We start from the raw sequence: 27373 nt of genomic DNA on the forward strand, positions 1-27373 counted from the left end.
GTGAAAAAGGGGAAAGGATTAAGAAGTACAAATTGGTTGTTACACAGTAATCATGGAGATATAGGGAGGGTATAGCATAAAGAATATAGTCAATAATATTGTAATAACTATGTATGGTATCAGATGGGTATTAGATTTATTGGGGTGATAGATGGGAGGGGGTTGGGGGCAGAGTGAAAAAGGTGAAAGGAGTAAGGAATACAAAGTGGTAGTTATAAAATAGTCATGGGGATATAAAGCATAGGGAATATAATCAATAATATGGTAATAACTACATATAGTGCCAGGTGGGTACTAGTCAAGGGGATCACTTCGTAAATTATATGTCTAACCACTGAGCTGTTCATCTGAAATTAAGATAATATTGAATGTCAACTGTAATTGAAAGATTAAAAAAGGGGCGAAAGATAAAGGGGAATAAGAGGTTCAAAGTTCCAGGTACAAAACAAGTTAAGTGTTGAGGATACATTGTATAGCATGGGAATACAGTCAATAATAGTATCATGATAGCATGGTAGTGTCAGATGGTTGCTGGACTTATGGTGATCACTTCTTTAGCATAAGGAATATAATCAATAATACGGTAATAACTCTGCATAGTGCCAGGTGGGTACTGTTGAATAACTATGATGTACACCTGAAACTAATATAATATTGTATGTTAGCTATATTTTAATAAAAATCTTTTTAAAAATTCCAAATAAAACAACACAAGTTTAAGAATTTTAAGTACATTTTATTAAGAATGTATCCCTTTGCTAAGATTATGCTTCAGGAGGCTTTTAATGCCCTTGACATAAACTGTACACATTATACAAAAACAAGAAAACCACAAAAAAAAAAATCAAGGTGAGCAAAACCATTTGGGGACAAACCTTATTTAAATTATACACAACTGAATGAAATATTCTTACGGAAAATATATAAATACTTTTTCTTTCTATGTTACAGTTATACAATATAAATCATATTTCAATGTCTGTTCAGTGACCTACAAACACCAGAACCTCCAAATATGTAGCAGCGTATTACTAAGTAAAAAAACTCATGTGGTCAGGGAGCATTAATCTGAGATTTTTTTCACAATCCCTTACCACTTTTAAAAACTAATTTACACCATTTGTTTTACAATGCAGCTTTAGGGTTTCTGACAGGCCAGTAATGGAACGTATTTCAACTATTATCTATGAAAATTTTTTTATCTCCCTCCCCTTCTGCCCCAAAACTTTGCATTTTGTGCTAAATCAACCTTTTTAGTGGCAAAATTACAAAGTATACTTTTTTTGGCATAAATTATATTTTTCAAATTAAATACTTTATAAAGAAAGTCAAACAAAATGTGCAATTTATGCATGCTGTGGCATAGCCATCCACCTATATTACAAAAATACTCCAAAGGGGGGAAAATCCACATTCTGTGTGAGTCACATATACTTACTATGAATGAAAAACACCTTGGGAACCTGGGACTAAAAGAAAAAAGAATGCTCTTAGAAAGATTTCAGATTTCAGTATTATTTAATAAGCACTGCTATTAATTTCACTGGTATGCGTTTATAATAAAACTCTTATTGTAGTATTACTGTTGAAAATAAACTGGTAATAATGTATTTCCTGAATGGGGAGACAAGGGAGACCTTTCCCAACTTACATTTTGGAAAATCTGAAATATTCTTTTATTCCAACAGCAGTTCTCCTAAAACTCTGGCAATTAATTCTACTTTTTCTTTTTTCCCATGTTTTAATGGATTGTGAATTCGAGACAGAACTGGAAGCATAGGACAAAGGGGAAAAACCTCACCTCCAAAGGACCTCTCCCAAGGTAGTTTACAAAGCTCATCTCACACAAAATTAGCACCTCATTCTTACCATGCAAAAATAATTGCAGTTATAATTTGGATAACAATTTGATTGGTTTTTATTGCTTAATGATCTGTGCTTTAATGTGGGGATAAAAGGCATCCTCTGAATGGAATGAAAATATTTTATATAAATATCAGTAGACAAATCTAAATAAGCATTTGACACACCTCACTGTTGAACACTTTGCCATTGGAGTATGCTCTGAAAAACTCAGCTTTAATTATTTCAAGCTCTGGATAAAAGAGCTGAAAACTATTAAAGCCTGTATTTCAAAAGGACTTATACATGTGATATTAGAGTAACTAGTATAATAATGTATATACCTACCTCCAAAGAGTCTCTTTTAATGTCACTGTTTACAGAATGTCCTTATGCTACCAATCTTTATTAGAAAAAAAATTTTTATTAGGGAGAAGAGACTTTCCCCCCCTCCAATCTACCTAAGCACAAACAGGAAATAAAAGTGTAAGAAATTTTAGACCATAATTATGAATACTAATCTCTAATTTCCTTACTTATCAGTATTTACTTAGTATGTGAAGCTGAAATCTGTTCTAGAAAAAAATTTTTTCAATTAGAAATAATTCTCTTTACAATTAAAAATTCACAGTTTACAACCAGCACAACTGCCCACATTCCTCCAAATCATCAATAATTAGCAATAGTACAAATTTATATGGACTAAGATTAATTCTAAAATCTTGAAAAACTACAGTTGACATTTTGGTATTTTATAGTCTGGTAATATCTATGATTTATAGATGCTTTTCTCAATTATTTCTATTACCACTGACATCATTCCTAATCTTTTCTGCTATAATTTAATATTTTTAAACACCTAAGTTAATCACTTGGCACTGCATGTGAGCATTTTTCATCATTAGTCTACTTTTATACAAACGCATATTCAAAGAGAACATTATTAGACCTGTCAGCGAACCATGGATAAACCAAATAGCACTGTACATTTAAGTACATTTTTCTTAAATTACTGATAACCACAAAGCTCTGAGTGTCTCCCCAAACTAAGTGCTATAGGCAAATATTATGATGTATACATACAAGTCTTTCAAAGTAATAGTTAAAAAAACTGTTCAGGCTAACAATACGAAGATTTCACTTCAGGGTGGATGAGTGAGATGGGGTCCAGGAATGGGGATGGTTGTGTGTGAGGGGAAAGAATTACTGTTAACTTCTGAGGGATTAAACCACAGATTTTATACCCTATATTAACTGAGGTAGTGTTTAAAATGAATGTCTAAAACATGTTAATCCCATTGTGAATAAAATTACTATATTACCTCCTTTGGAGTTTTTAACCACTATTTGGTCTAGTATTTCTGACATTTGGTTCTCTGGAAGGCAGTTTAATCCAAAACCAAAGACCAAGGTGACAGGCAACGTTTTCAGAAGTACTGTTACTGTTGATATTTAAATAAACACTTGGGTTCAGTGATAAGTTAAAGTGTAAAAAATTGTTTGTCTTATCTTCAATTGGATTTTATGAGAGAAAATCTGAAGAACCACTTTTTAACATAAGCAGCAGCTTACAGCCCTTATCTGCTTTGTTATAATGTAAGTTGCTACACAGTGCACATAAGAACAATTCACTGAAGTGCAGTCAAAGAGGTGTTATGAAGTGAGATGAAATGCTTCATCCCAATTGGAACTTTCAGTGCCAGTAAATTAAAAAAAAACACGTATCTCTGTGAGTTACATTTTCTAGTTCACAGGGTTCTTTACAGAGATCTCAGAGAACAAGCCCATTATAAAAAGGATTTGTAATATGGGAAAACATTAATCAATATACTATGACTGTGTCAAAGCTAATGTGTACTGTAAAAATGGTATACGCAAATGAATTAAAAAACGGTCCTAATCAATCCAGCTGGATGTTTTTTCTATTTCTATACAGACCTCAAAAAAGATAACCCTTTTCATTTACAAGCATTCTAATGATGATGGCCATGCTATTTTTATATACAAATTTGCATATATGTTTAATTCCTGTAAAGATTTCCAAATATCTTTAGACATACACAAATTAAACACACAAATAACAAAACTTTGCCCTCATCAACTTAACAACTTCACAAATGTGATAAAGGCAATTACTGTACTCATAAACTCACCTATCACTGCATTTAGTTTGTGCAAAACAAAAACACTGATATAAAAATTAAATTACTGCTGCTTTAAAATTTGGTACTTAAGGCTTTTCACTACAATGTTTAATCGTAATAAAAGTGTCATTAATGATTTTTTTCAAAGAAAATATGGCTGTTCTTTTCCCATGGAATGTGTAGTAAATTGTATGCAAACAACTTTTCCTTAGGAGATCCAAAGTATTACTTAATGCTTTCTTTTGCTTTAGGTCTAAATTAATAGTGCTTGTTCAATTTCCTGTTTAAAATGGTGATATGGGAAGTTGATAAAATGGAAGTCCACTGAAAATATATGCATTCTGTCAATGGGAAATATCTCAATTATAAAATGATTTTCTGGTTTTAATCAGGAACTGTAGTGAAAAACCTTAATCAGTTCAAATAGCCTATAATAACACATTGCAACAAACTGAAGAGAAGGAAAACAAGTAAGAAACTTTATGCAAGTCTAGTAACAAAAATAACTTATAAGTCCTGGGTTGTTGAGGCTCTTCTTTTGCTTTGAGGTGACAGACCTCTGAAGTAGTGTTACAAACATTAAGAAAAATGTGGAAGGGCTCAAGCTCCCCCTCATACCAGCAGTTAGAGCACACCGCATGGTGGTAACAGGCTACAGTCTCAGAAACACTGATTCCTGGTTTCCATGAATTAGTTAACAAACAAGGCATCTTTTTATTTACCCTAGAAAAAGAATTCAGAAGTAACTGTGTGAAGGGTGCTTCTGCATATCCTATTATTGTCCCATTGTTATTACGCACTTAAAATGAAAAAATAGAAAACCTATGTAGGTATTCAGTGCTTGGCTCTTGCATACAATGGTAACTAAAACTCTTAAAACTGTGGTAATGACCAATGATCCCTCAAAAGGGCTCAACGGGGAGAAGAAGAAGTTGTTTTGGTTAGGGAAGTCTGCAGTTCCAACTGTTCAGGTACCAAACGTTGCTGGAACAGTGTACAGAAGATACTCCTGTCTTTGCTGCCCAGTCAGTCTGCGTTTTCTGAGGCATTTATGAACTCCACAAATATGAGTATATATAGTATCCATCTATATACATCATAAATATGAGGTCAGGATTCAGCTGATGTATCAACTATAGGTTGCTTTGGTGGTGTTGCCAACACAGCCTCTGCTTCTTCATGCATCTAGGAAAGAAGTGGTCAATTTTAATCAAATTTCATCTCTCTTTTAACTTAGTTTAAACACAGAATTATTCTTCAAAGATAATTTTCAGAAGTACAAATCCTACTTACTTGTAAAAACTGTACATCTTGAAATAATTCTTGTATGAACCTCCGACACGGAAGTCTAAATGTGCAGTGTGACAGCAAATGGGAAACCTCAGAGTAAAGGCAGATGTCATCAAATGTTTGGGGATACTTCTCCTTAATTCTAAAATGAAAGACAAGGTTATGGTGTGATAAAAACTGTAATAAGTACAATTACTTTTCCTCCAAAGTATCATTTTTTAAATGTTTTTTTCTCCAGATATTGATGAGATGGCATATTTGGGGTAATGGCATAAGAATACAAAATGTTAATATTCCTACCTTGAACTTAGATATTTTACATTTTGGGTTATCTTTTAAAATAATCAAAACCCAAATGTTCCCTGGAAAGTTAGAAATATTCTTTTTCACTGGCATGAGAAATGGCAAAATTTATCAGTCTAGGATGACTCAAATATTCTAAAAATTAAGTTTTAAAATAGAAATAATTTTTTAAAATTACACTGAAGTTATTAATTAACATCCTTGACTGAGCTATCTCTTTATATCTTTCGACTTTCAAACAGTGGCTTTTAGCTAGGAGTGCAGGTCAGACTCAGCTGTGGCGGGAGGGTTGGGGTAATACACAGGTTAAGGACCCACTCCTCCTTGAGGCCAGGAGGTCAGCAAGGGGACCCCGGCATCTGTGATACTATCTTTTCTAAAGCCCCAGAGGAGACCGTGAGTTGTATTTCTTTTGAGGACCACTGCTTTAAATAGTGCAAAGCAAAAATGTTGGAATATTCAGTTTGAACTTGAGCATATTGCTGTGATTTAGGAAAACAATAAAAATATGCAACTTTTACTAAGAAAAAGGAGGAAAACCGGGCAAATTAAACCAAGAAAATACTATTTATTTTATGTAGGTCAACTTTTCTCAAAGTTTTTGGTGTCAGTATTCCCTTACCTTCTAAAAATATTGAGGGCCCCAACATTTTTTGTGGGTTACAGCCATCGATAATTACCATATGAGAAATTAAAGAAAATTTCAAAATCTTGATTAATTTCAAAAATAAGCCCATTACATGTTAACACACATACATATATTTTAATGAAACGTAACTATATTTTCCAAAACTAAATAAGTGAGAAGAATGGTGCTGTTTTACATTTTTATAGATCTCTTTCAAGTCTGGCTTAATAGAAGATAGCTGGATTCATATACGTGCTTCTGCATTTAATGTTACCATTTTGGCTGAAGTATACGAAGAAAATCTAGCTTCATATACAGAGGGTGCCAAACAAATGTATACACAATTTAAGAAAGGAAAAAACTATTAAACGGTAATAATATATACCGATAACAAAAGATGAATACAAGTCACGTTTGACTTCTGCAATTACAAGAGGTGCTCAAAGTGGTTACCATCAACGTCCAGACACTTCTGATTACGGCGAACTACTGTTTGAGAAATGTTAACCAAAGTGTCCACTTGTATACATTTTTTTGGCACTCCCGGTAGATAGACATACCATGAAGTTGAGAACTACTGATGTAACCTAATTAATCTAACAAAGTATTTCAAGTATCTTTTTCACCGTAAAAAGTAGCAAAAAGAACACTCATGCTTAATATTAACTTACGTTAAAAGCCCAGTTTCATGACATTTAGTTGAAACTGAACTACTCAAATTAACGACTAATCTTAGAACTTCTTTGCGAAGGAGTATACGGCACATTGGTGTATCATCTGGAATTGTTTTAACACCTGAAAAAAAGATTAAAATATTTTATTTATGTCACAATAGAAAATGATTATAACTAATGGCATTTGTTTTTAAACTTTACTAAAGGTCTAAAACAGAGATAAACTGCACATGATCTGATCATTTTGGAAGGAAAACTCTTTCTAATGAAAGCAGAGGGGCCACATCAGCAGCTGAGAGAGATCCAATAGTTGGCTAAACATGCCTCACTAAAGCAGATCTGTCAGTTTTGAGACATTAATTCACATTATTTATGAACAACAACAAAAAAACCCAGCTGAGCTTTATTAACAACGCTTGGATTTGAATCTGAAAACTCACCTAGTAGCAGTTCTGTGCTTTTGGTGCTGCTGGCTGAGCCTTCTTGAGACACTCCATCACTGCAGCCAGAAATCCCGGAGAACTTAGAGGGAGCCACTTCTAAAGGATTGTGGATAGTCTGCTCACACCAATCAGAATATGGAATGTCTTGAAGGTCTGAAGAAAAGATTAATTATTTCAATTAAAGTATCACAATGGCTCAACTCCTACGCTTGCTCTGTATACTACAGAGGAGATAATTCCTTGTAATTTTTTTCCAGTGTTCTATAACTATTTTCCATGATGAATATTTTCAAAGTAAATTTGGACAGTCAGATTGTGAAATTTGTTAAATTCTAAAGACATTTATACGTAAAATTTTATTTTCCGTATATATTATTAATTTATATATTATTACAAAAATAATATATTAATGTGATTATTTAAAAATTCAAATAAAGACGTATATAAAATTAAAGTGAAGGTACCTTATGCCTTCCATCCCTCCCACCACCAAACGAAATAACCCTCTCCAGAGGAAAATGTTAAAAGTATGATACATAATTTCATATATTTTGCTATTTTAATTTTTTTTTTGCTCTTTGGGTATAAAGTGGGATTATACTATAATATATGTATTATTCTATGACTTGCTTTTTCTCCCATTTAATAATTACTAATGTAAGAATCATACTTCCCTGATGTATCAGTTCATTCCTGCCCAGGAGACTAGACCGATGTCAACACATACTACCCTCTCCCTCTGTTGTTTACATAATACTAAGCATTAAATGCTTTGGTTCCTTGGAAGAGAAGCTCTATAAATTTAGCAGTTTTAAAATTTTGATTATTAACGAAGTCATGTGTCTGTCAGGCAATAAAAAGTAAAACATGCTACTCAAATTATACATTGATTTAAAATATAAAACTATTGCCAAAATATCTGAGAACTGAAGATGTACTTAAGAATCAGTAACGCTGAATAACCAGATAAAAGATGAGTATCTTATCTTACACTCAGTTGATGAGCTACCCAGGGAGTATAATGAAAAAGTATTCCAGCACAAGTAACAGTAAGAAAGTTATACTTTTTTCAATCAACATGTTTCTAAAAAGTTATAAACTAATTTATTTCAGCCTCCCTTTTAACCAGTAATGACTCCTAACATTTCTTACCTGTTAGAATTGCATTCTATTTCTAAAGATGGCATTCATTTTCATTTAAATAAAATAAAAGTTATTTCTCTAACTAAGCCCGGTTTCAATACAGTAATTAGTTTATCCCATTCGAGATGAGAAACAGCATTTTAATTTACTGATAATACAAGGCACTTCCTACATAGGGTGTATTTTTTCTGTGAAACACGCTAAACCATATGAATACATTTTTTAATGAATTACATGTGTTAAATGCAAACTTCATGTGTTATGTGCAAAACATGGGCATTATTTATAAATTGGCAGGATAAAGAGAACTAAAAACTCTTGGAAGTGGAGGAAGGCACAGCTAGCTGGCCTCCTTTTTGTTATTCATGGAAGATAATTTAGTCTCTAACTCCACTGAAGGCAAACTGCAAACTCAGTTGATGATATTTACCTTTAAGGACTTTATTTTCCATCTTCTCTCAAGAAATATCCAATGCAATGAACACTTTTACTCGAGATACTTCATTTCAAGATTATTTTTAATTTGGATGAAACATTATGCCCATCAACTAAATTGTTTTATCTATATGACTGATGTTTAGCTTAACTGTAGTTATTTGCTTTTATTGTTACCTCTAGTTTCAATTAATTCTAGCTTAGCTTATTTTATCTTTTAATTAAAAATGGAGACATGAAACATGGGAATAAAAAGCTCTATGCAAAAAATAAAATATACGCGTAATTAACCATATGAGTTAATTCAGAAAAATCAGAAGCTAAATTTTCCTACCAGAAAGCAGTAAGTCCCAAAATAGCTTATGGGAAATGCTGAAACATTTATTTATGAATAGATTAAGAATTTCTGTGAGGAGCTCTGTCTAATACATACAACCATTTCTCTTGGACAGCAGCCAAATGCTGCTTGGACAGATGTACAAGAAAGATGTACAAAGATGTACAAGAAAGTGAGGACGAGTTTTCCTTAGGAGCACAATAAGATCACTACTATAATTGAACTATTAGAATTTATGAGAATAGCATTTCTAATATAAACAACTTACTGTGAGTTACCATTTACAGAGAGCTTACTGAATGCTAATCTTACATGCTATTAAATATAAGGTAGTTATCATTATTCCCAGGTAGAGATTTAAGCAAAAATAAAAACTAAAGCTCAATGAAATTAGGCAGATTGCCCAAGATCAAATAACGAATTAGGTGGAAAAGTCTGGCCTTGAGCCTGAGTCTTCGTGAACTAACGCTCCCTGCTCTGCCACGTTTACATCAGTGGCCTTCAGCGTTCCTCGGGGCCCGAGCATGTCCTGCCCGCAGCCCCCCATCTCATCACCTGGGCCAGGCCAGGCAGACCAGACTCCATCCTTCCCCTAGACGGGCATCTGCATACCACTGGTCTTCTGCAAAGATCTGGATTACAACATGGCTTCTATAGCTAGAATAAATTTGAAAACCAGCACTGTCTCATTAAGGCCCTCCCCTCCCCAGTGTAGTTTCTTCCCACTACTCACAAAATGTCAATTTAATAACCTAAACATTCAAACTCCTCTTCTTGCCATTACCTTTTAGAGTGAGCTGATTTTTTTTTCTAATGCTTTTGCTTTCACAGCTGGTCTGGTCTAAAATACTCCTATTTCCACTCTAAGTTACTTAGCGACATGAGGGCAAATGTGGTAGTATATATAAATTGGACCCAACAAAAACATGTAATACTAAATTTTGAAAGGCCAACATTTCACCTTGCACAGAACCACAGTGTATAAATATCTGTGAAGGTGGTGGACACAATAAAATGTTACTAAATATCCTATAGCCTTTCTCCTGACTTGAACATTTTTTGAACCACCACTACCACTACCAGCACCACCAGACAGGAAGTTTTCCAGAATGAAATGTATTGGTTCAACTCTTGACATCCCTTTAACATGATCATGAAATAGCAGGAGTGTTTTTTAATTACCTGCCGTGGATAAGGATGTCTGATACACAAAATCCTTAACATAGCCTATAGCAGTGCTTCTCAAATTTTACTGTGTGCAGAATAACCTGTTAAAATGAAAATTCTGATTCGGTGTGTGAGGAGGTGTTTGAGATTCTGCATTTCCACCAAGCTCTCAGGTGATGCTGAGCTATGCTGCTGGTCCACAGACCACTCTTTGGGTAGCAAGGGCTCTGCAGGGCCTGGTCTCTACCTATTTTTCTTGGCTGATCTTGCATCTCCTTCCCCTTGCTTTCTGAGCTCCATTCACACGGGTGTCTTTTTAGTCCCTTCTACTTTCCATGCTCGCTCACATCAGGAAAGACCTTTGCTCATGCTTTTCCCTCTGTCTTAAAATTCTCTATACTCCAGTTTTCACTTAGTTAGCTTCTATTCATTCTTTAGACCACAGGTCAATATTACCTTCTTCAGAAGTTTCTTCTTTGACCTACCTATTTGGTTATATTCCTTTGCTAATATCATGTATCTATCCTTGATGGCACTTTTTACAAATGCAGTATTATATCTGTATAATCAATATGATTGGTGGAACAATCGATCGATCAATCAATTCATTTCCTTCCCCATTGGACTAAAGCTCAAAGAGTACAAGAATAATGTCTTTACTTTTCTCTCTCCCAATTATTTTCCTAGCATCTAGTTTAACACCACACCCATGGTGTGATACTGGTGTGGTAAATATTATGTTGACTGCAGGAATGAGTCAAGGTTCACTGACTTTTTAACAATTAGCCTCCCCCCTTCACATCTCTGAGATGGGTATCAATAGCAAATTGTAATCATTTTCCAATTAAGAGTTATTCCCCCCTGCTGCTGTTCATTCTGACACCCAACATCACTAGAATGACAAGCCGAGGGGCTCTGATGGCTGTGCCAAAAGGAGAGGCTCTGACTGCAAGTCCTTCACCTCCCACACTTCATGACACTGCCTGATCCCTCTCCCAGCCACAGGTCACAAATGGGTTAGAACTAGCTGTGACTGTCTGTGACTGGGGAATTAGGGGCTGGTTTCTTCATTTCTTATTTGATAAATAAGAAGAAAACAGTATAGAAAAACTCCATAGTAAATGCTTTGTAAGTACTGTTGAGTGAGTGATGGAAGAAGCAGAACTTGCAGAAAATATCATAAACGATGTATACAGCCAAGTGATTTAAAATAGCATCTTCTCTACTGTATGAAATACTTTGGAACAATACTGCTCAAACCTTTTCTTTCAAAGGACTGTTCATAGTAGGAAGTGCTTCATCCAGGCGTTCGTCAAACCCAGGCTCCCTTGGGGCACAGAATCACCTAGGGGGCTAACATCTCAGGACACTTATAACCTATCTGTGGCATATTAGTGTGCTGGGACCCATCAGTTGGGAAGCTCCAAATCAGAATACCAAGGAGAAATTTGGAAGAGTGATTCGGAGAACTCTGGTCATCACTAGGTTTTTCTGAGGGTAGCTCAGTGATATTCACCAAGAAAAGGTATTACGGTAACACTTTAAACACATACATACTAATTTGAAATTGCTAATATAAGTCATTTGTTAAATCATATAAAAAAGCTGAATCGCAGTCTGCTTTATTTACTCCCTGACCGAAAATACTCGGAATGTCTAAAGTACAAAGCAGTCTGCATCTAGATATCAGAACTATAAACATGAAAAGACATAAACAGACCACACCCTGAAAGAACTTATTGAGTGAAAGGGAAAAAAATAACCAAGCAATAATTATCCTAAGAGATCTATGTACAAAGGACAATGAAGAGTAGAGAGGAAGGATAGTCAACATGTAATTCCGAGTCAGAGAAAGCTTCGCAGAAAAAATACTGACACTTAGGATAGGGTGGACTTGCCAAACAGACAGTGTGCTCGTGTGTGAACTTGCATGTGCGTCAGGAGGCGGAGGGGCAGAGGAAACAGCAGGGAAAACACCTGTTTCATGCCTAGAATCATGAAAAAGAGCACAATTTGTTCAAAAACTTCAAGTCAGTCAGTAATGGTATGTCAAGTATAAGACCAGAGAATGGTGAAAAAGGACACTAGGCTGATCATACCAAGAGTGTGTGCTGGGCATGAATAAATAGCCAGTAAAGAACTGTCAAGAGGTTATTCCCAGGCAGTAGTCTGAAAGGGAACTGGAAGGAGCCAAAACTGGAGATTGAAACACTACCCCACGCCCCAACAGGAAGATGTTAAGTGACTGAACTAAGGCTGAGGGAGTGAGAATGGAGTAGGAGGGATGATCGACAGGGCTGGGAGATGACTGGTAACTGGAGCAGATTCAAACTCAGATGGATTCGTCTAGAAGGACATAATCACTCACCTGAATGACTACATATTGCACTTAATTGGTTACTGGGCTGGAAACCCAGAATTTCAATACAGACACAATAAAGGCAGTTATCATCTGTATGCTCCTGTAATCCAGTGTCTTCTGTACTTTCTAAGAACAGAGAAGCATCTGAATGGATTGAATTCATTATTTCCGTAAGACTCATCTGTTGTCGTAGCAAGTGAAAAGAGTTTTTTACAAGACCTCCAGTTCCAGACGGAAGACCTGTGCATAAGTAAATATAAAACATAAACTGAGAAAGACAGTATCAATGACAACTTCTTTCAAGGTGACTTAAACTATGTCAAATTTTAAAGAAGGAAAACCAGGGGGAAAATACCACAATTCTTTTTATCACTCAAAATCTAAACTTAATTGGGAAGAAGAAAGAACAATTTGCTTTAACTAGGAAAATAATTAAAGTCAGTAGATATGTTTATATTACTCTAATATGAGGTGTTAGATACAAAATGGAAAATTGAGATTATACAATTAAAGCACCATTTCAATTATCCTCAATATATGCATAAAGAAAAGTAATTAATTCTGAGTCTAAAGAGATACTTGTTTAAAAAAATAATCAAGATTATGAAGCTTTAAACCCATAGCTGATATGCCTATATTCTTTAAAATATTACAGTTCATAACAAAGAGAGACCATACAATGTGTAAGTACATTTTTATCACTGTCCTTGGCCCAAATGGCTGTTTTTTAGACTTATAAGGATTAGCGTTACAAATTTTTTATTTATTTAAAATAGAAGTAAGTAACTGGTCTAGTTTTTGTCTTCTTAGAGGCTGGGTACTTTAGAAAACACTTTCTAAAATCCCTCATGCACACACAAAAATGTTGTGGTTTAATTTTAAATTGACTCAAACAATTATTTTAGTAAAATTATAGAGATGACTCAAAAGTAAGTATACCTGAATTTGTAGTGTCATCCTACTGAAAAAAACTTTCTTTTTAATATAAAGAGAAGTCTCATGAGAACAAACCATGCATTACCTCCTGCATCATGGGCAAACACTCTTGCACCTCGATCATCATGTGGAGGTATGTTTTTAGCCTGAAAATAGGGAATATCCTTTACCTAATAAAACAGATGTAAATCATGGTAAGTCTTCCTATAAAAAGAACTCCACTTTATGAATATTAGTAAAATTAAATGAAATTTAAATAGAATTACTATCATACACACCTATAACAAAAATGTTACAGAAGGTTAAATTACCAAAACTTGACAAAAGAACAAATAACCCTTAAAGTCCTTATCTATTCTTGGTGACTTGAATATTAAAGTACTTATTTTAGAATTTATCCAAAATGTCTTTAGATTTTTGAGAAAGTGTATATTTAGTACTATCACCTAAAGATTTGTGAGTATCTCATGGGATTAGGGCCACTTTATACGACTGGGCTCAACATGTGGCTGCCCTGTATGGGATAAACAGGATCAGGCATTAGGAAAAAAAAATCCCACAAAAAACCCCACCACCACAAGGAATGCACTGTACATCTCAAACTTACAAAATGTTATATGTCAATTATATCTCAATTTAAAAAAGCAACATGGAATAAGTCAAATGTGACTCAAAGCAAGGTTAGGAATTCACTACGTTTATATAGAGAATATACTGATAAAATCAAATAAGATGCTGATTTAATGTGGAAAGAGAAGGATAATGTTCTGGGGACTGGGAGATACTAAACAACAGTTGAGAAAGGTGAAATGATTTTCAAAAAATTTCTTTAAACAAAACTGCCTTAAAAAATCACCTTCTCCACTCTATAATTTCTACAAAGCAGTTACAGAATGTGCAAAAGACAGGAAACCAAATCCTAAGAAAACAATAGAATTTACAATACCTGGAATATATCATTGATGTCTACTGGAAGAGCGAGACCAATATAGTCATCTAAGCTCCCGTATGTCGCACTGGACACCATGGACCTCACAGAGGAGGATCGCTGCAGGGTATTTTGATTAATAGGACTTAATAAGTCTTCTTTATCTAATGAAGCATAACTTAAAGCTTTCATGAACCTAAAATACCATAAACAAACACTGGCATTAGTCTGATTTGCAATAGCAATTATACAAAGAAATTATAACTTATTTTCATATCTTCATAAAAGATAAGTATCTAGTCAAGTACTAAACAGTGCCATCTTGTTTACTGAGGACATATACACACTTGAAAATATTTAACTGTTATAAAATGATATATAAAAGATCATCAGTAACGTTAACCGCTATCAAAACCAACTGTTATGGTCTCCCAGGTATAACTCTATTTAACATTATTTTTATGAGAAATAAGAATTACTTTTCATTCTTTGTGTGGTAATTACTTCAATGCTTTATCAACATAAGATTTATGTGACACGGCAGACACAAAATAGCAAAAATGGTATCATTTCTAAATATTACAAGAGATAGCCTTATATGAAACATTAATACTTCCTCAATGTACTCCTTACTAGTGACTTCATAACAAATATGGTCTACTGATATTTCAATAAGATTTACCTTTCTCATAAAGATTCTTCTTCGTGCAATGGACATGCTAAAATATTTACTAGGTATCAGCATTGTATATACAAGCTACTAGGCTTCGTATATGTAGCCTGGTGTTAAAGAATTATTTTGTAAAGCACACAAAATAAATGCTTCAAAAACAGTAGCTTTTAGACCATAGCAAAAACCACACAATTTCTACTAATTTCTATCTAAAAACCACTCACAATAGAAATTTACAAAAAATTTCAAAAAATAAGTCAGTGGTTTTAAAATTATACTGTTATACTTCTTGACTCCATAAAACTCAAGGACTACTGGAGTGGGCAGAAAGAATTATTAGATTACTCGCGTTCCTAATCCCTTTTTCAGCCAGAGCAGCTCCATTTTTATCTATTCTACATATTGGGTTTCCACAGAAACGTTTTTGTGAAGAAAGGGTTTCTCTGCTTAAAAAGCAACATTTAAAAAGTTTACAACTTCTGATCTACTCCAATCGCCACTAGATAAGGCAACTGAGGCCTAGATATTTCAAAATTCATGAACTGTACTATATAAATTTATAATGGTGAGCAACTGAGAGGTCTGCCTAGCTTTGTTTTGGATTGCTGAGGTTTGCAAAGCTGTTGAATTCCAGGCAGATGAGACATTACAGTATAATTTATAGAACTTTGTCCAAGCTCATACTCTCAGTGCGAGGATTACAACTCAAGATTAAGGATTCCTACACTTCAGTGTTTTTTCTACTATACCCCAAGGAAATAGTTTTTAAGATTGTTGGATTCATGCCATCCATTATACCACAGGTGTCAGTATGCCTACTCTTTTAATTTTACAAGAAAACAAAACAAACAAAACAAAAACAAAAATAAAACAAGCAAAAAACCATTTTCTTAGCCTGGATTCCAATCCATTATTTTCAAGTAAATGTATAGTTATCTTCCACTGTTTTCATTTTCTCTGAACCAAATAGAAGTAGGAATAGGAAAACTAATGCCGACAATTTTTTCCTCCATGGACCTTAGTACCAAGTAAGTACTAAATATAATTTGAAAAATAAAGGAAAGATTTGATGAACATGAAGATTGTTATGCTTTCAAGCCTTTGTATAAGCTGTTCCTGTTTCTCTTGTTTTTTTCTTGTTATTTTATTTCCCCTCCCAAGAAATCAAAAACACCTATTCATTCTTTATAATGCCAATGACTTGGCATTTTACTCTAGCAGTAAAATTTCCAAATCTCCTCCTGTTCTAACAGAAAATACAGGAAATAAGATACTAAGAACCCAGATTAGTTAGGGAATAAGTGATTCGGGAATAACTGTCTTTGTGGTTTATTCTTATGAATATTTAAGCACTATACTTCTTATCTATGCGTTAGTCCATTTGGATAGGAATGTCTCCTTCGATGAGCGACCAAAAACCTAACTGGATGGCTCCAAGTTCACAGCACTTTAGCTATTGTACTGAGCTGTAAGGTGGTGGGACTCTCACTGCGTATTTCAGTGTGCTGTGTTATCTAGTGCTCCCGACTGACTGCTCCCAGGATGCTGTAGTTTTCAAATACTTTGTTGTAGTGGAAGTTTCCTCCTCTGCTACCAATTTTATCACCTGTCCTTTCCTGTACAGTGTACTACCAACAGAAGCTTCTAATTGTTGCTTCTATAGGCCTGAAAACCTAATATCCAAGTTCTTAGAATAAATGTAAGAAACTCTGAATGCAGGTCTGAGGTACCCTTTTGAACAGAATTCATTAACGTTACTACATAGATTTAATTGATTATTTGCTACCAGGAACCCCTTATACTAAATGTGTTAGCATTATGGAAACAAAACTGCTTAATCACTTCTTAATGTGATTAAGATTTTGGTTACATAAGAGCCAAAAGGATTAAAGACAGGATTACCAATAATAATGATGATAATAATAGCTAACTTCTACTGAATATTCAATATACTCCAGGCACTATTATTCTTAGTACTTGACAAATACTAAATAAGTGTACATGAATAATCTAAAACCAGAAAGGTTTTTAGAAGTATTTGGCCCAAAAAAAAATAGGTACAGAAATTTTTGCAACAATCAAATTTAGCATTACATATCAAAATTGTTTACTTTGACCAGCTTGCTGTAATCTTCGACATGGCATAGGTATCCCCAAAATATCCTTGAGTACAGGCAAACTGGTATTGCTGAATCCTGAGGGCCAAGTAATTCTTTTAATGTTCATTAATTTCCTACTTAATAACAGCTACTTAAACTGAAAAGAATTTTACTGAAATTTTCAGTTACTTTAAAAAAAAAAAAAAAAAAGGTCAACTTTTGGAGCCTTAAATTGACCTACCTGAAAAAGTTGTTTGTTATTGTAGGTCTTAAGCTCCTGATTCCCCCGACATGCTTCTTTTTAAAATCGATCCTTGCAGAAGCGAGAAATAAATAAAAAAAAGCTTGTGACTTGGTTGTCCTTGCAAAGCATGTATGTTTACTTTCAGGGCCTAAAGGAGTTTCTTTTCCCCCCTCGCAGCTGCAAGAATCCATTTCAAATCATATCGGGTAACTAGGAGCTTATAGCCTACCATAGTAAACAATTATAATAGGTCAGTTCTGAGGCTAATGTAGATGTAAAACCTGGTTAATGCTTTACATTTAAGTCTGTTAAAATGCAACCATTATTGTTCAGTTTTAGATATATATTCGCTCACCTGCTTGGTGTTAACCTGGACTCAAAGCTGTTGGCCTTCATGGTGATGGTGTCAGTAAACAGCACATCTTTTGCTGGAGATGCCAAAGCTTCAGAATGAGATAAGGATGGATGCATTCTTTGTTGCTGTAATCTTTTCAGCGTAGCATAGCCAAAGGCATCTCTAGAACTCGTGTAGCTAAAGTTACAATCTGCTAGACTTTTAATTGTAGCAATAGAGGGTGCTTTAAGGGACTGTGCCCTTCTAGGAAGTGTATGAGAAGAACCTGGAGGCACCAGGGACACTGAGTTGGACTTGGAGAGAGAGAGATGGTTAGACTGTGGCATCAAGTAGTGGCTTGTCTTAACAGTCTTAGTACTTACCACAGTACTCATACTTCCACAGTCTGTGTCCACAGTCGCAGCATCTACACCTACTGTCTCTCGGGAAGGACTTGAGCTCATTGAACTTATGCCACTTGTCGTAGTGTCTGTATTAAAACTTTGGCTACGTATCTTCATATGTGAGTTCGTTGAGCTTTCTACAATTAATCTCTCTCGGCTCGTGTTTTCTCTGTGATTCGCTGTTCCAAGACTCTTGGTGAATTTTAAGTCATTCTCTCCAATACTTGGAGTGCTACCAGTGTCTTCAATGTGTCTATTCCCCACAAATGAAGTTTCTAATTGTAATGTTTTCTGTACTGCGGATATGGGTGTAAAATCGTCACTATGATTAAAGTCAACACTGGGCTCCGTAAGCGTCCTGGTCCGCCTGTTGCTTGTCTTATTTTCAGAGGACAGTTTCCCTCCTTTTGGATCACTGCTACTACGATGTTTTTTATTAGGCAAAGTGAGTGAATTTAAGATACGATTCTTCACAAGTTTACTAGAAGCAAAGAAAGGGAATGAATTTTTATCCTTTATAGGCCCGGGTCGATCATAAAAGGCCGGCTCTGCATCTTCATTGATGTCGAGGAAAAACGTGCTTGTAGAGCTGCTGCCAAACCGCTCATCCTCCATTATAAACATGCCTACGAGCAAAGCACTGATTAATAAAAGCACACAAAAAACGACAGACAAAAATCACAGTAACTAGGAAGGAAATATTTCAAGAAATTATTGTGTAACAGTCATATGGGATAAAAATGTTCAAAAATGAAGGGATAAATTGCTGACCCACAGAAAAAGAGCTTCCTTCAGAGGGCTGTTGCAGATGTAATTGGTTAAGCTAAGGTCATACTGGAGTAGAATGGGCCCTTAATCCAGCACAACTACCTTCTTTATGAGATGGAAAGATTATGTGAAAACAAACACACGGGGGGGAATACCATGTGATAACAGAGACTGGAGTGACGCAGCTGTAACCTAAGAACACCAAGGACTGCCAGCTCTCACCAGAAGCTACGAAGAAAGGAAGTTTTCTACCCAGAATTTCAGAGGGTTCATGGCCCTGCTGACATCTTGATTTTGGACTTCTAGCCTCCACAACTTGAGAGAATTAACTTCTGTTTTAAGCCATTAAGTTTGTGGTACTTCATTATGGCAGCCCTAAGAAACCATACAATGTTTCCCCTTCCCTCCAAAAGAATTTCTTCTCATTAGAAGAATGAAAAAAATTATACTCAATTATTTTGAATTTCACTGATAAAAAATATAAGGGATAAAAAAAGAGCTTTCTTGAGATCCAGTTTGGACTTGAATAAAATGAAAAATTATATCATTATGAGGTTCTTCTGTTATTTCCAAAGAAAAACTATAGGACTCCTGGCATAGCCTACATGAAGTTTCATTATTCCAGTGAGTTTCCAAAACCTCCAAATATTCAGAATAAAATTAAAGGAAAAAAAGAGCCTTAACCATGGATGTACCACTTAGTTGGTACAGATTCCTGGTGGTTCTATTCACAATAGGCAGGAGACATTAATCTTATAACAAAATAAATTCCCAATCTTAAACAAAATATACTTACAAAGAACCAAGTCACAACATTTTAAACTCATGTTTAAACCAATTATATTTACTTCTCATTTGCATTAAGTACTAAGAAATTCATCTAAATTCAGTGCCTAACTCTAATAAAAGATTCAATCCAAGTGCCTAATGACATATACAGGATTTTATTTTATTTCTATTTTTAACTTTTCTGTTGAATAATTATAAACTACTTCAAATATAAATTTTGAAAGAAGGCAAAATAAAATTCTAACTAAACTTGCATAACTCATTTTATTTCCCATATTCTATTAATTCTAAGATGCACATTTTTCATAACTAGTAGCTCTAACATCAGGATGCATCTTGCAATAGTGATATGTCCTAGTTTACTAGGGAACATTTTTATTCCTTCTTTTTTAGTGGGACATAAAATATTGGTGCATCTTCTAATTCATAGCATCTTAGATCTGGTAAAATATGGTTTCATAAATATTGCACTATATTCTTAAAATGTTTTAAATTTTATACACCTAATAGCATTTAGCACAGGGATTAAAGTCACAAACTGTTTTTTATTTAATTGATTTCTGATACTGATCTTTTAAGTTTCATTATTTAATTTTAAAATTTAGCTCTTCTCTCAAAAATGAACATGTGAATATAATCTCTTAACAAATATATTCTGGTTAACAATCTCTGAATCTGAAAAATGAATTAAAAACTATGTAATGAAGAAGGTAGGTAAATAAACTTACTTATTAGGTTTTATGACAAAGGGGAATGGGTCTTCTAACACATGGCTTGTTATTTAACTCTGTAAGTAGGATATTCTAAAGGCTATTTAGAAAGCAAGGGGAGAGAACAATGTAGGTTGGTGGCTATATATTCTGTTGGGAAAAGATATACATTCTCCTTCAAGAGGTTACTCTTGCCAAATTATCTTAGAAAAAAGTAAATTAGGAATGTAACAAACATATTTAAATTTTGATGTTACAAATACAAATGTTAAGTATGGCTAACTTCACATGACCCCGTCAAGATACTCACTTGATGGCGCAGATTCACTTTCACTATTATGTCTAGAGCTCGTTGACTCTGAGTTCAAACTTAAGGTGCTGGGGATAGATGAGAGTTCATTACAGAGTTGTTCTACATCATCCGGAACCACTGGCCACAGATGTTTGCGACTGTGCCTTACAGCATCCCAGTTGTGACATTTGAGAATATCACAGCCTTGTTTGGTTTTGGCTATGAGCCCAAGCACATATACACAGGTCCTGTACGTAAAAGATGTAGTAATGACAGTTTATTATTCCAAACTGAGATTTCTTAAAGCAACCACAAAATATTAGTCTGTTACATGCATTTGAATTTTCTTGAAAATCCATTAAAAATTGAAAATGCTTTAAAATGAGGTAGGGGTAAATTAGAAGCAATAAATAACACAAAAACATTCTTAATAAAAATACTAATTATAATAAAAAAATTTATAATACCATAATGCAATCTTAGGAAAAAAAATATCAGCTTTTCTGGAGTAAATTTGGAATATTAGGGCTACTGGATACACTACACTTTCACTGTTTACTGGCCAGGTAAACTTCAATATTATCATGACAAAAACAGAATGATAATATTAAACAAGGAGCTCCTTAAGATGCTTACCTTAATGCATTTAAAAATCTTCTATCATTAGGGCTTTCATGAATTAACAATTCTAATGAACTACTCTGAATCATAAAATACTTTTTCCTCATGCCCATTTGTGAACAACAACATATACATTAGAAAGATTTCTGAGTTAAATGACATACCCTCTGATGGAAAGAACTTCACACTGCTTCGCAAGTTTTAGTATATCTGGAATCACATTTTCTTCCTGTAGCAAATTGAGACCCCAATTTGATGAGCCAATATTTCCCTGAAAGAAAAGAAATCACTTATATAAAATATAAAATATAATACAAGAGTAACTTTCAAGAGATTTGGAAAGCTAGCCAAAAAACAAAAAAATTAACTCCATCTATGAGAGAGGAATAAATGTGAAAAAAATCTCAAATAAGAAACTTTAGGGATTAATGTTCCATTTGCCTTAGCAAGAAAACTAACAGTTTAATCATCTATCTTCCAGCTTAAAAATAATATTTAAATGGGCAGGAACAATCTTGGTATTAGAATATTAATCTAAGAACAAGTTCCAAATAATATGATTTTTATTTATTTAATAGTAATGGGAAATTAGACAAATCTGAAAATTAAGATCTTATACAAATGTTTATTACAAACCAAGGCCCAAAGAGATGCTTTCAGTTTTTTAATTTCTTCCCATTTATCCAAATCTGGTGTACGAACGTTGTGACAGAGTTCTGTAATAATATTCTAGAGAAAGGAAAAAAAAGTTCAAATGAGTAATAATTGTTTTTAATGTATTTTCTTATTACACCTTAAGACCTATTTAAGGTTTGCACTTAGTAAATTCTGCTTATGTAAAATTTCTTAAGAGGCAGCATTAGTGTATGGGCTCTGAGTTCATATTCTACAGTTAGCATTTATTAGCTATGTGGCCGTAAGCATGTTACTTAATTTCCCCATGCCTTGATCTCCTAATTTCTAAAATCGGGATAATAATAGCATCTGTCTCATAAGGTTTAATAATTTAATGAATTATTGCATATAAAGTGCTTAACAACGTACTTGGTACCTACTATGACAAAAATGTTAGTCATAATTATTACTCCCTTTAAATAGAAAACAATAAATGAATGCCAAGATTTTATCATACTATATAGGTAATGACACACTGAGCAAATCATTTAAATTTTTAGTGAATTTTTAAGAAAATAGTATAAAAATATGTGCCCCAGTCATCTTCATAGGCATGATGTAGAAATATATGAAACTATATAGAGATTTACATAAAACTTTTGCTCCTGAAACGAACACCGATACAAAAAGGAACTAAATCACTAATTACAATTGTTCAGACACATACATAAATACCTCTGCAACTATTCCTAACATAAGAAAAATGTTGTATTTATTGAAAACACGTAGTTACAAGACATATTCACAGCCACAAACTTGGCATGCATACTATACTCAAAGAACAACTGCTTGCTTAAGCCTGTTACACTCCACGAAGTATGTGAGAATAGCGACAAACTAAGAAACAGCAGCTTATACTTTGTTTGTTGCTCACCAAAGGTAACTGAATCTGTATCAGGTTCAGTTTAACTTCTAAACAGAAGGAATGAAGAAACTGTTCTTCAGTATGTTTTTATTAAGATGAACTTCCCCAACAAATTATAAAGGAGGTAACTCAGACGGGGTACTGACTCTATGTAACGAATTAGCTTTGCAAAAGGTGACACATAAGTCAGAGAAATGCACAGAAGCTAGTAATATATCTAAGAATTACAAACATAGACTGCTTAAGTCAATTACAAGATGGACAACTTTAAAAGCAATTATGTCACTGACCGTAAGACTTTTGAGACACTTCTACAAAGATAATACTTTAACAATATTAAGATTTTTTTCCTGCTATTGTAGCTATTTAAAATAAGCAAATTATGTTTTTACCTGTACCTCCAACAAATGACAGCCTGTTTTGTGGTGTACCAGTTGTCCATAAAGGTGTACAGGCAGGTAGACATGAGGACGCTGTAATCTAATATAACAAAGATGATTGATATACCTACTCACTCACTCTAAATATGCTAATTGAAACAATGACTTGCAATAAAATACTAAACAGAATTACTAGATATAATCCCCCAGCATAAATAAAAATATGGAGATGGAAAGGCATGAGGACTTCTCTAGAGAAATAATAGTTTAGCTGGTGTCAGAGTAGTGGAAAGAGAGCTGAGACGAGGCAGATAGACTAGGGTAAGACATGGAGTATCTGTATGCTTATCAGTAAGGGTATTCGTAGAATCTGATGAATGCCACTGGAATTTCTGAGCAATCAATGCTGTTCTTTAAGAAGATTTTTGCTCTGTGAGTGTAAGAAATCAAATATCCAAGTACTCAGAAAACTTGAGAAATTAATGATTTATTACAAACTGGTTTTACGTTTTATATGTGAGGACCAGCAATAAATTATTCCATTAACTGGCTGAATGGTACCTTTGGTTGCTCCGACGAACATAGTTATCACCATCAATTGGCTTCCGGTAAGTAGTAAGTGCTTCATTAAGTTGTTCCTCAATCAAGTCAACATATTTTGAATTATATTCCTAGAAGATAATATAGTCTTAATTGTATATAACATCAGAAATTCACTAAATTTATAACATGTTAAGTACCTCACAAATCTTGGAACATAAATACGAGAAAAATAAACATCTGTTTAGGGGATTTAAGAAATTTTTGAAAAGGTTAGGACAAGATATTATGAATGCAAATGTTCTATCATACCCAAAATATTTCTGCTTATACTTTTCCCCTCGTTTTCAATTAATATTTTGCGGTTGATATAAGTTAGTAATTTTGCTTTTCGTCTTATTTGAATGAATCCCTTTCTCAGTTAAAAACAAAACTAGCTTCTTAATATTAAACTCTGAAGATATTCACTAGAAATTTTAAGAAGTAGATTAACTGAATTCTATCATTTTACCACCTTTTGGTAAGAAATGATTATCTTTCCCCACTGATTTAAATCAGGTCAAAAGTAAAAAATGTTTCCCACTAAGATTTGGGAAACTTTTAAATTCTTTCAAGTGAGAGCCAATCACACTGCCATCTTTATTGCAAAAGATCTTCAAAGTGTTTAAAAGAATTGGTAGAACTTCTTTGGAAAGCAATTTGGCAGTATTTATCAAAAATTTAAATTCACATACGTTTCGACTCAATTATACTTAAAGAAATTTATCCAACAGACATACTTGCAAAAGTATACAAAGATATACATGCAAGAATATCCAGTAAAACTAGTTTTACACGTACAAAACTAGAAAGTTGGAAACAACCTAAATACCCATAAATACAGGAATGGTTATAAAAATTAAGGTACATCATATAGTAATGTACTATGTAGGCATTAAAGAGAATGAGAGGATCTAAAATTCAACATAATGTACACAAAATCAATAGTTCACTATAAAATAACTGAGGTTTTAAAAAAGGATAAACAAAAATACAAATAATTATATAGAATTTAAGACTTGACTTCATGTAATATTTAAATATTTACCTCTTTAGTTTCAAAATATTGATGATATAAAATCCTCCAAATTTACAAATCTATTTCCCAAGATAAAAACATACAATTTGAACCAGTTGGTGTACCAATTGTTAGAAAGTTACCTTGTGCCACTTTTCCAATTGTTTTGCTACATAACCCCTTTCATTCAGGTAGGAAAACCCTTTTGGAATGGATAGAAATCTGTAAATTAAAACAAGCAATAGTTTAACATGGAGTCTGACAAAAAATGTTTAAGGACTAAAAATCTCAAACAAAAAATATGTTTAAGAAGCTAAAAGACTTTAAGAATAGCTTTTTTCTAAAACTAAAAGGTCAGCTATTATTTATTGTAACTTCGATTACAAATACATTTTCACAATCTTTGCAAAAACACATGAATCCAATCACAGTAAAGGAAAATGTCATGAAAAGCATGAGATATAGAAATGTAAAAGAAACATTAAGGAAAACAATGAAAAGACAGTTTCAGTATTAAAGAATGTCCAAGGTTCTAAAGGCTTCTAATGTCTATAGACTTCTTTCAGAAGTTGACTGCTAAACCCTTTAGAGTGCTTCCTTTTCAGATCTGAATCCAGCTTTAATATACACTGCCAGAGAGAACACGATAGAAAATAGAACTGTAAGAAAAATTTACTTAAAATTTACCTCAGGAGGAGAAGCAAACCTTTGTCCCCAAGGTGGGATAAAGCTGGCTTCATCTGAATAAGAGCATGAAGATTGGCCTAAAATAAGTAATTATTAAGCAAATTAGCAATTACAGAAAGATAGTAAATTCTTTACTTCCAAAACACCTATACTGTACACATTATAATTTCACATAATTTTTTATTAAAACTGAGTATTTTAATAAAAATTGATATCCATTTTATAATAAAATAATGAACCCTCACCTTGTCTTCACATGCTTCATCAAGGATATCAAGAGCTTCAGAAGAAATCGTTTTGTTTTTATCATGTAGCTGGGTCACTAGTAATTCAATTCCCCAATTATTGAAGAATTCAACATTAGCTCTCAATAATACTCTTAAATGTTTTGTTGCATACAGCCTGCAGGCCTATCAAGATAAATGAAAACATTAGAAACAACAACAGCACCAACTTCACCACGGAGAGAGCCTGTTTGACTTTGTTTTGGGACAGTTCTACTACTTGAAAAAGGCAGAAAATTGGAATGGCCGGTCTAGTCCTTGATAATATTACTTTAGTGCTAGTAAAATAAAATACTTGTTTCTATCTAGATGCTCCTTCCCCTTTATATAAAAATATGGATACTGTATGGAATTCTTTGGAGAAACCAAAATTTTTAAGTAAACTCAAATTCCATCTCATAGCCTTACAATTTATAATTAATTTTACTTGGCTAAAACTTATAAAATGTTGAATTAACTGGTTATAAAAGAAGAGTTTTATTGCTTATGTTATACTCACATCAGTGGCTGCAGTTAGGATTTTGGAAAGGATGACTCTAGCCAATCCATCTCTGCTATAGTCCAAGCTAGAAACTGTCAGTTTTAGCAAGTGATCTTGGTTTTTCAAGGAGCAAAGGTTAAGGAGACTGAAAAAAAACAAAAGATGAAAATAATGAAGGTTGCTAGAAATTATGTACTGATTTGTTAACGCACCAAATATTTAAAAATTCCTAATATAAACAGACATTTCTAAAAGAAAGAGTTTAATGACAAATACAAACAGAATCCAGGTATGCTCACCACTGAAATACACTGCATTTTTCCAGCATTTTGACTCCATGAGGGTGGCAAGAAAGTGTTCCAATAAATAAAAAGTAGTGTTGACTAAGGGTACTCAGTAAACCATTATTCTGAAGACTTCTTTCAGGTTTCATTCCAGATGAGGCATTGAGCCACTGAACAATATCCTTTACTAGGTCTTCTAAGTATCCTTGCCCATCCTAAATGCAAATACATTGTGATATTGTTGGAAAAGCACTTAGTGTCTATAATTATAAAAGTCAGCTTTAATCAAGTCCAAAAAATTCAACGATAATGATGAAGTTACTAATAACAGATTATCACTCACTGAGTTACTATTGTTTTTAATCCCATTCCACACAATGCTGCATGGAGATGTATTCTTTTCCATTTTACAAGCAGAAAACTAGGTCTTCTAGAAGTCAAATTACTTGCCCAAAGTCACAAAACTAGCTAGTGACTAAGTCAGGATCCAAATCTAGGTCTGTGCTCATTCCCTCATTTATAAATATAGTTTTTGCATGTTCAGAAATAAAAGG

The 27373-nt window shown here is 33.7% G+C and overlaps 1 protein-coding gene across 2 annotated transcripts in view; it reads right to left on the bottom strand.

Annotated features, from left to right (window-relative positions):
* Positions 1-2852: 2852 nt before the first annotated feature.
* The window catches only part of RICTOR (RPTOR independent companion of MTOR complex 2), a 102791-nt gene continuing 78270 nt past the window's right edge, over positions 2853-27373 (bottom strand). Inside the window, exons 21-39 of one of the 2 annotated variants that reach the window (XM_033110195.1) lie at positions 26835-27034; positions 26554-26680; positions 26016-26180; positions 25771-25847; positions 25227-25305; positions 24048-24157; positions 23499-23586; positions 22203-22295; positions 21731-21837; positions 20964-21193; positions 18004-19012; positions 17646-17717; positions 14651-14828; positions 13790-13874; positions 12775-13008; positions 7322-7477; positions 6879-7002; positions 5280-5418; positions 2853-5171 (exon numbers count right to left, since the gene is read on the bottom strand). In XM_033110195.1, the coding sequence (XP_032966086.1) occupies positions 5097-5171; positions 5280-5418; positions 6879-7002; positions 7322-7477; positions 12775-13008; positions 13790-13874; positions 14651-14828; positions 17646-17717; positions 18004-19012; positions 20964-21193; positions 21731-21837; positions 22203-22295; positions 23499-23586; positions 24048-24157; positions 25227-25305; positions 25771-25847; positions 26016-26180; positions 26554-26680; positions 26835-27034 (3348 nt within the window). In that variant the 3' untranslated portion in view covers positions 2853-5096. The remainder of the gene's footprint in view (positions 5172-5279; positions 5419-6878; positions 7003-7321; positions 7478-12774; positions 13009-13789; positions 13875-14650; positions 14829-17645; positions 17718-18003; positions 19013-20963; positions 21194-21730; positions 21838-22202; positions 22296-23498; positions 23587-24047; positions 24158-25226; positions 25306-25770; positions 25848-26015; positions 26181-26553; positions 26681-26834; positions 27035-27373) is intronic. The other variant, XM_033110196.1, reaches the window with a different exon arrangement.

The sequence above is a fragment of the Rhinolophus ferrumequinum genome, chromosome 7 (assembly GCF_004115265.2).
Source record: "Rhinolophus ferrumequinum isolate MPI-CBG mRhiFer1 chromosome 7, mRhiFer1_v1.p, whole genome shotgun sequence".
In the NCBI taxonomy this organism is placed as follows: domain Eukaryota; kingdom Metazoa; phylum Chordata; class Mammalia; order Chiroptera; family Rhinolophidae; genus Rhinolophus; species Rhinolophus ferrumequinum.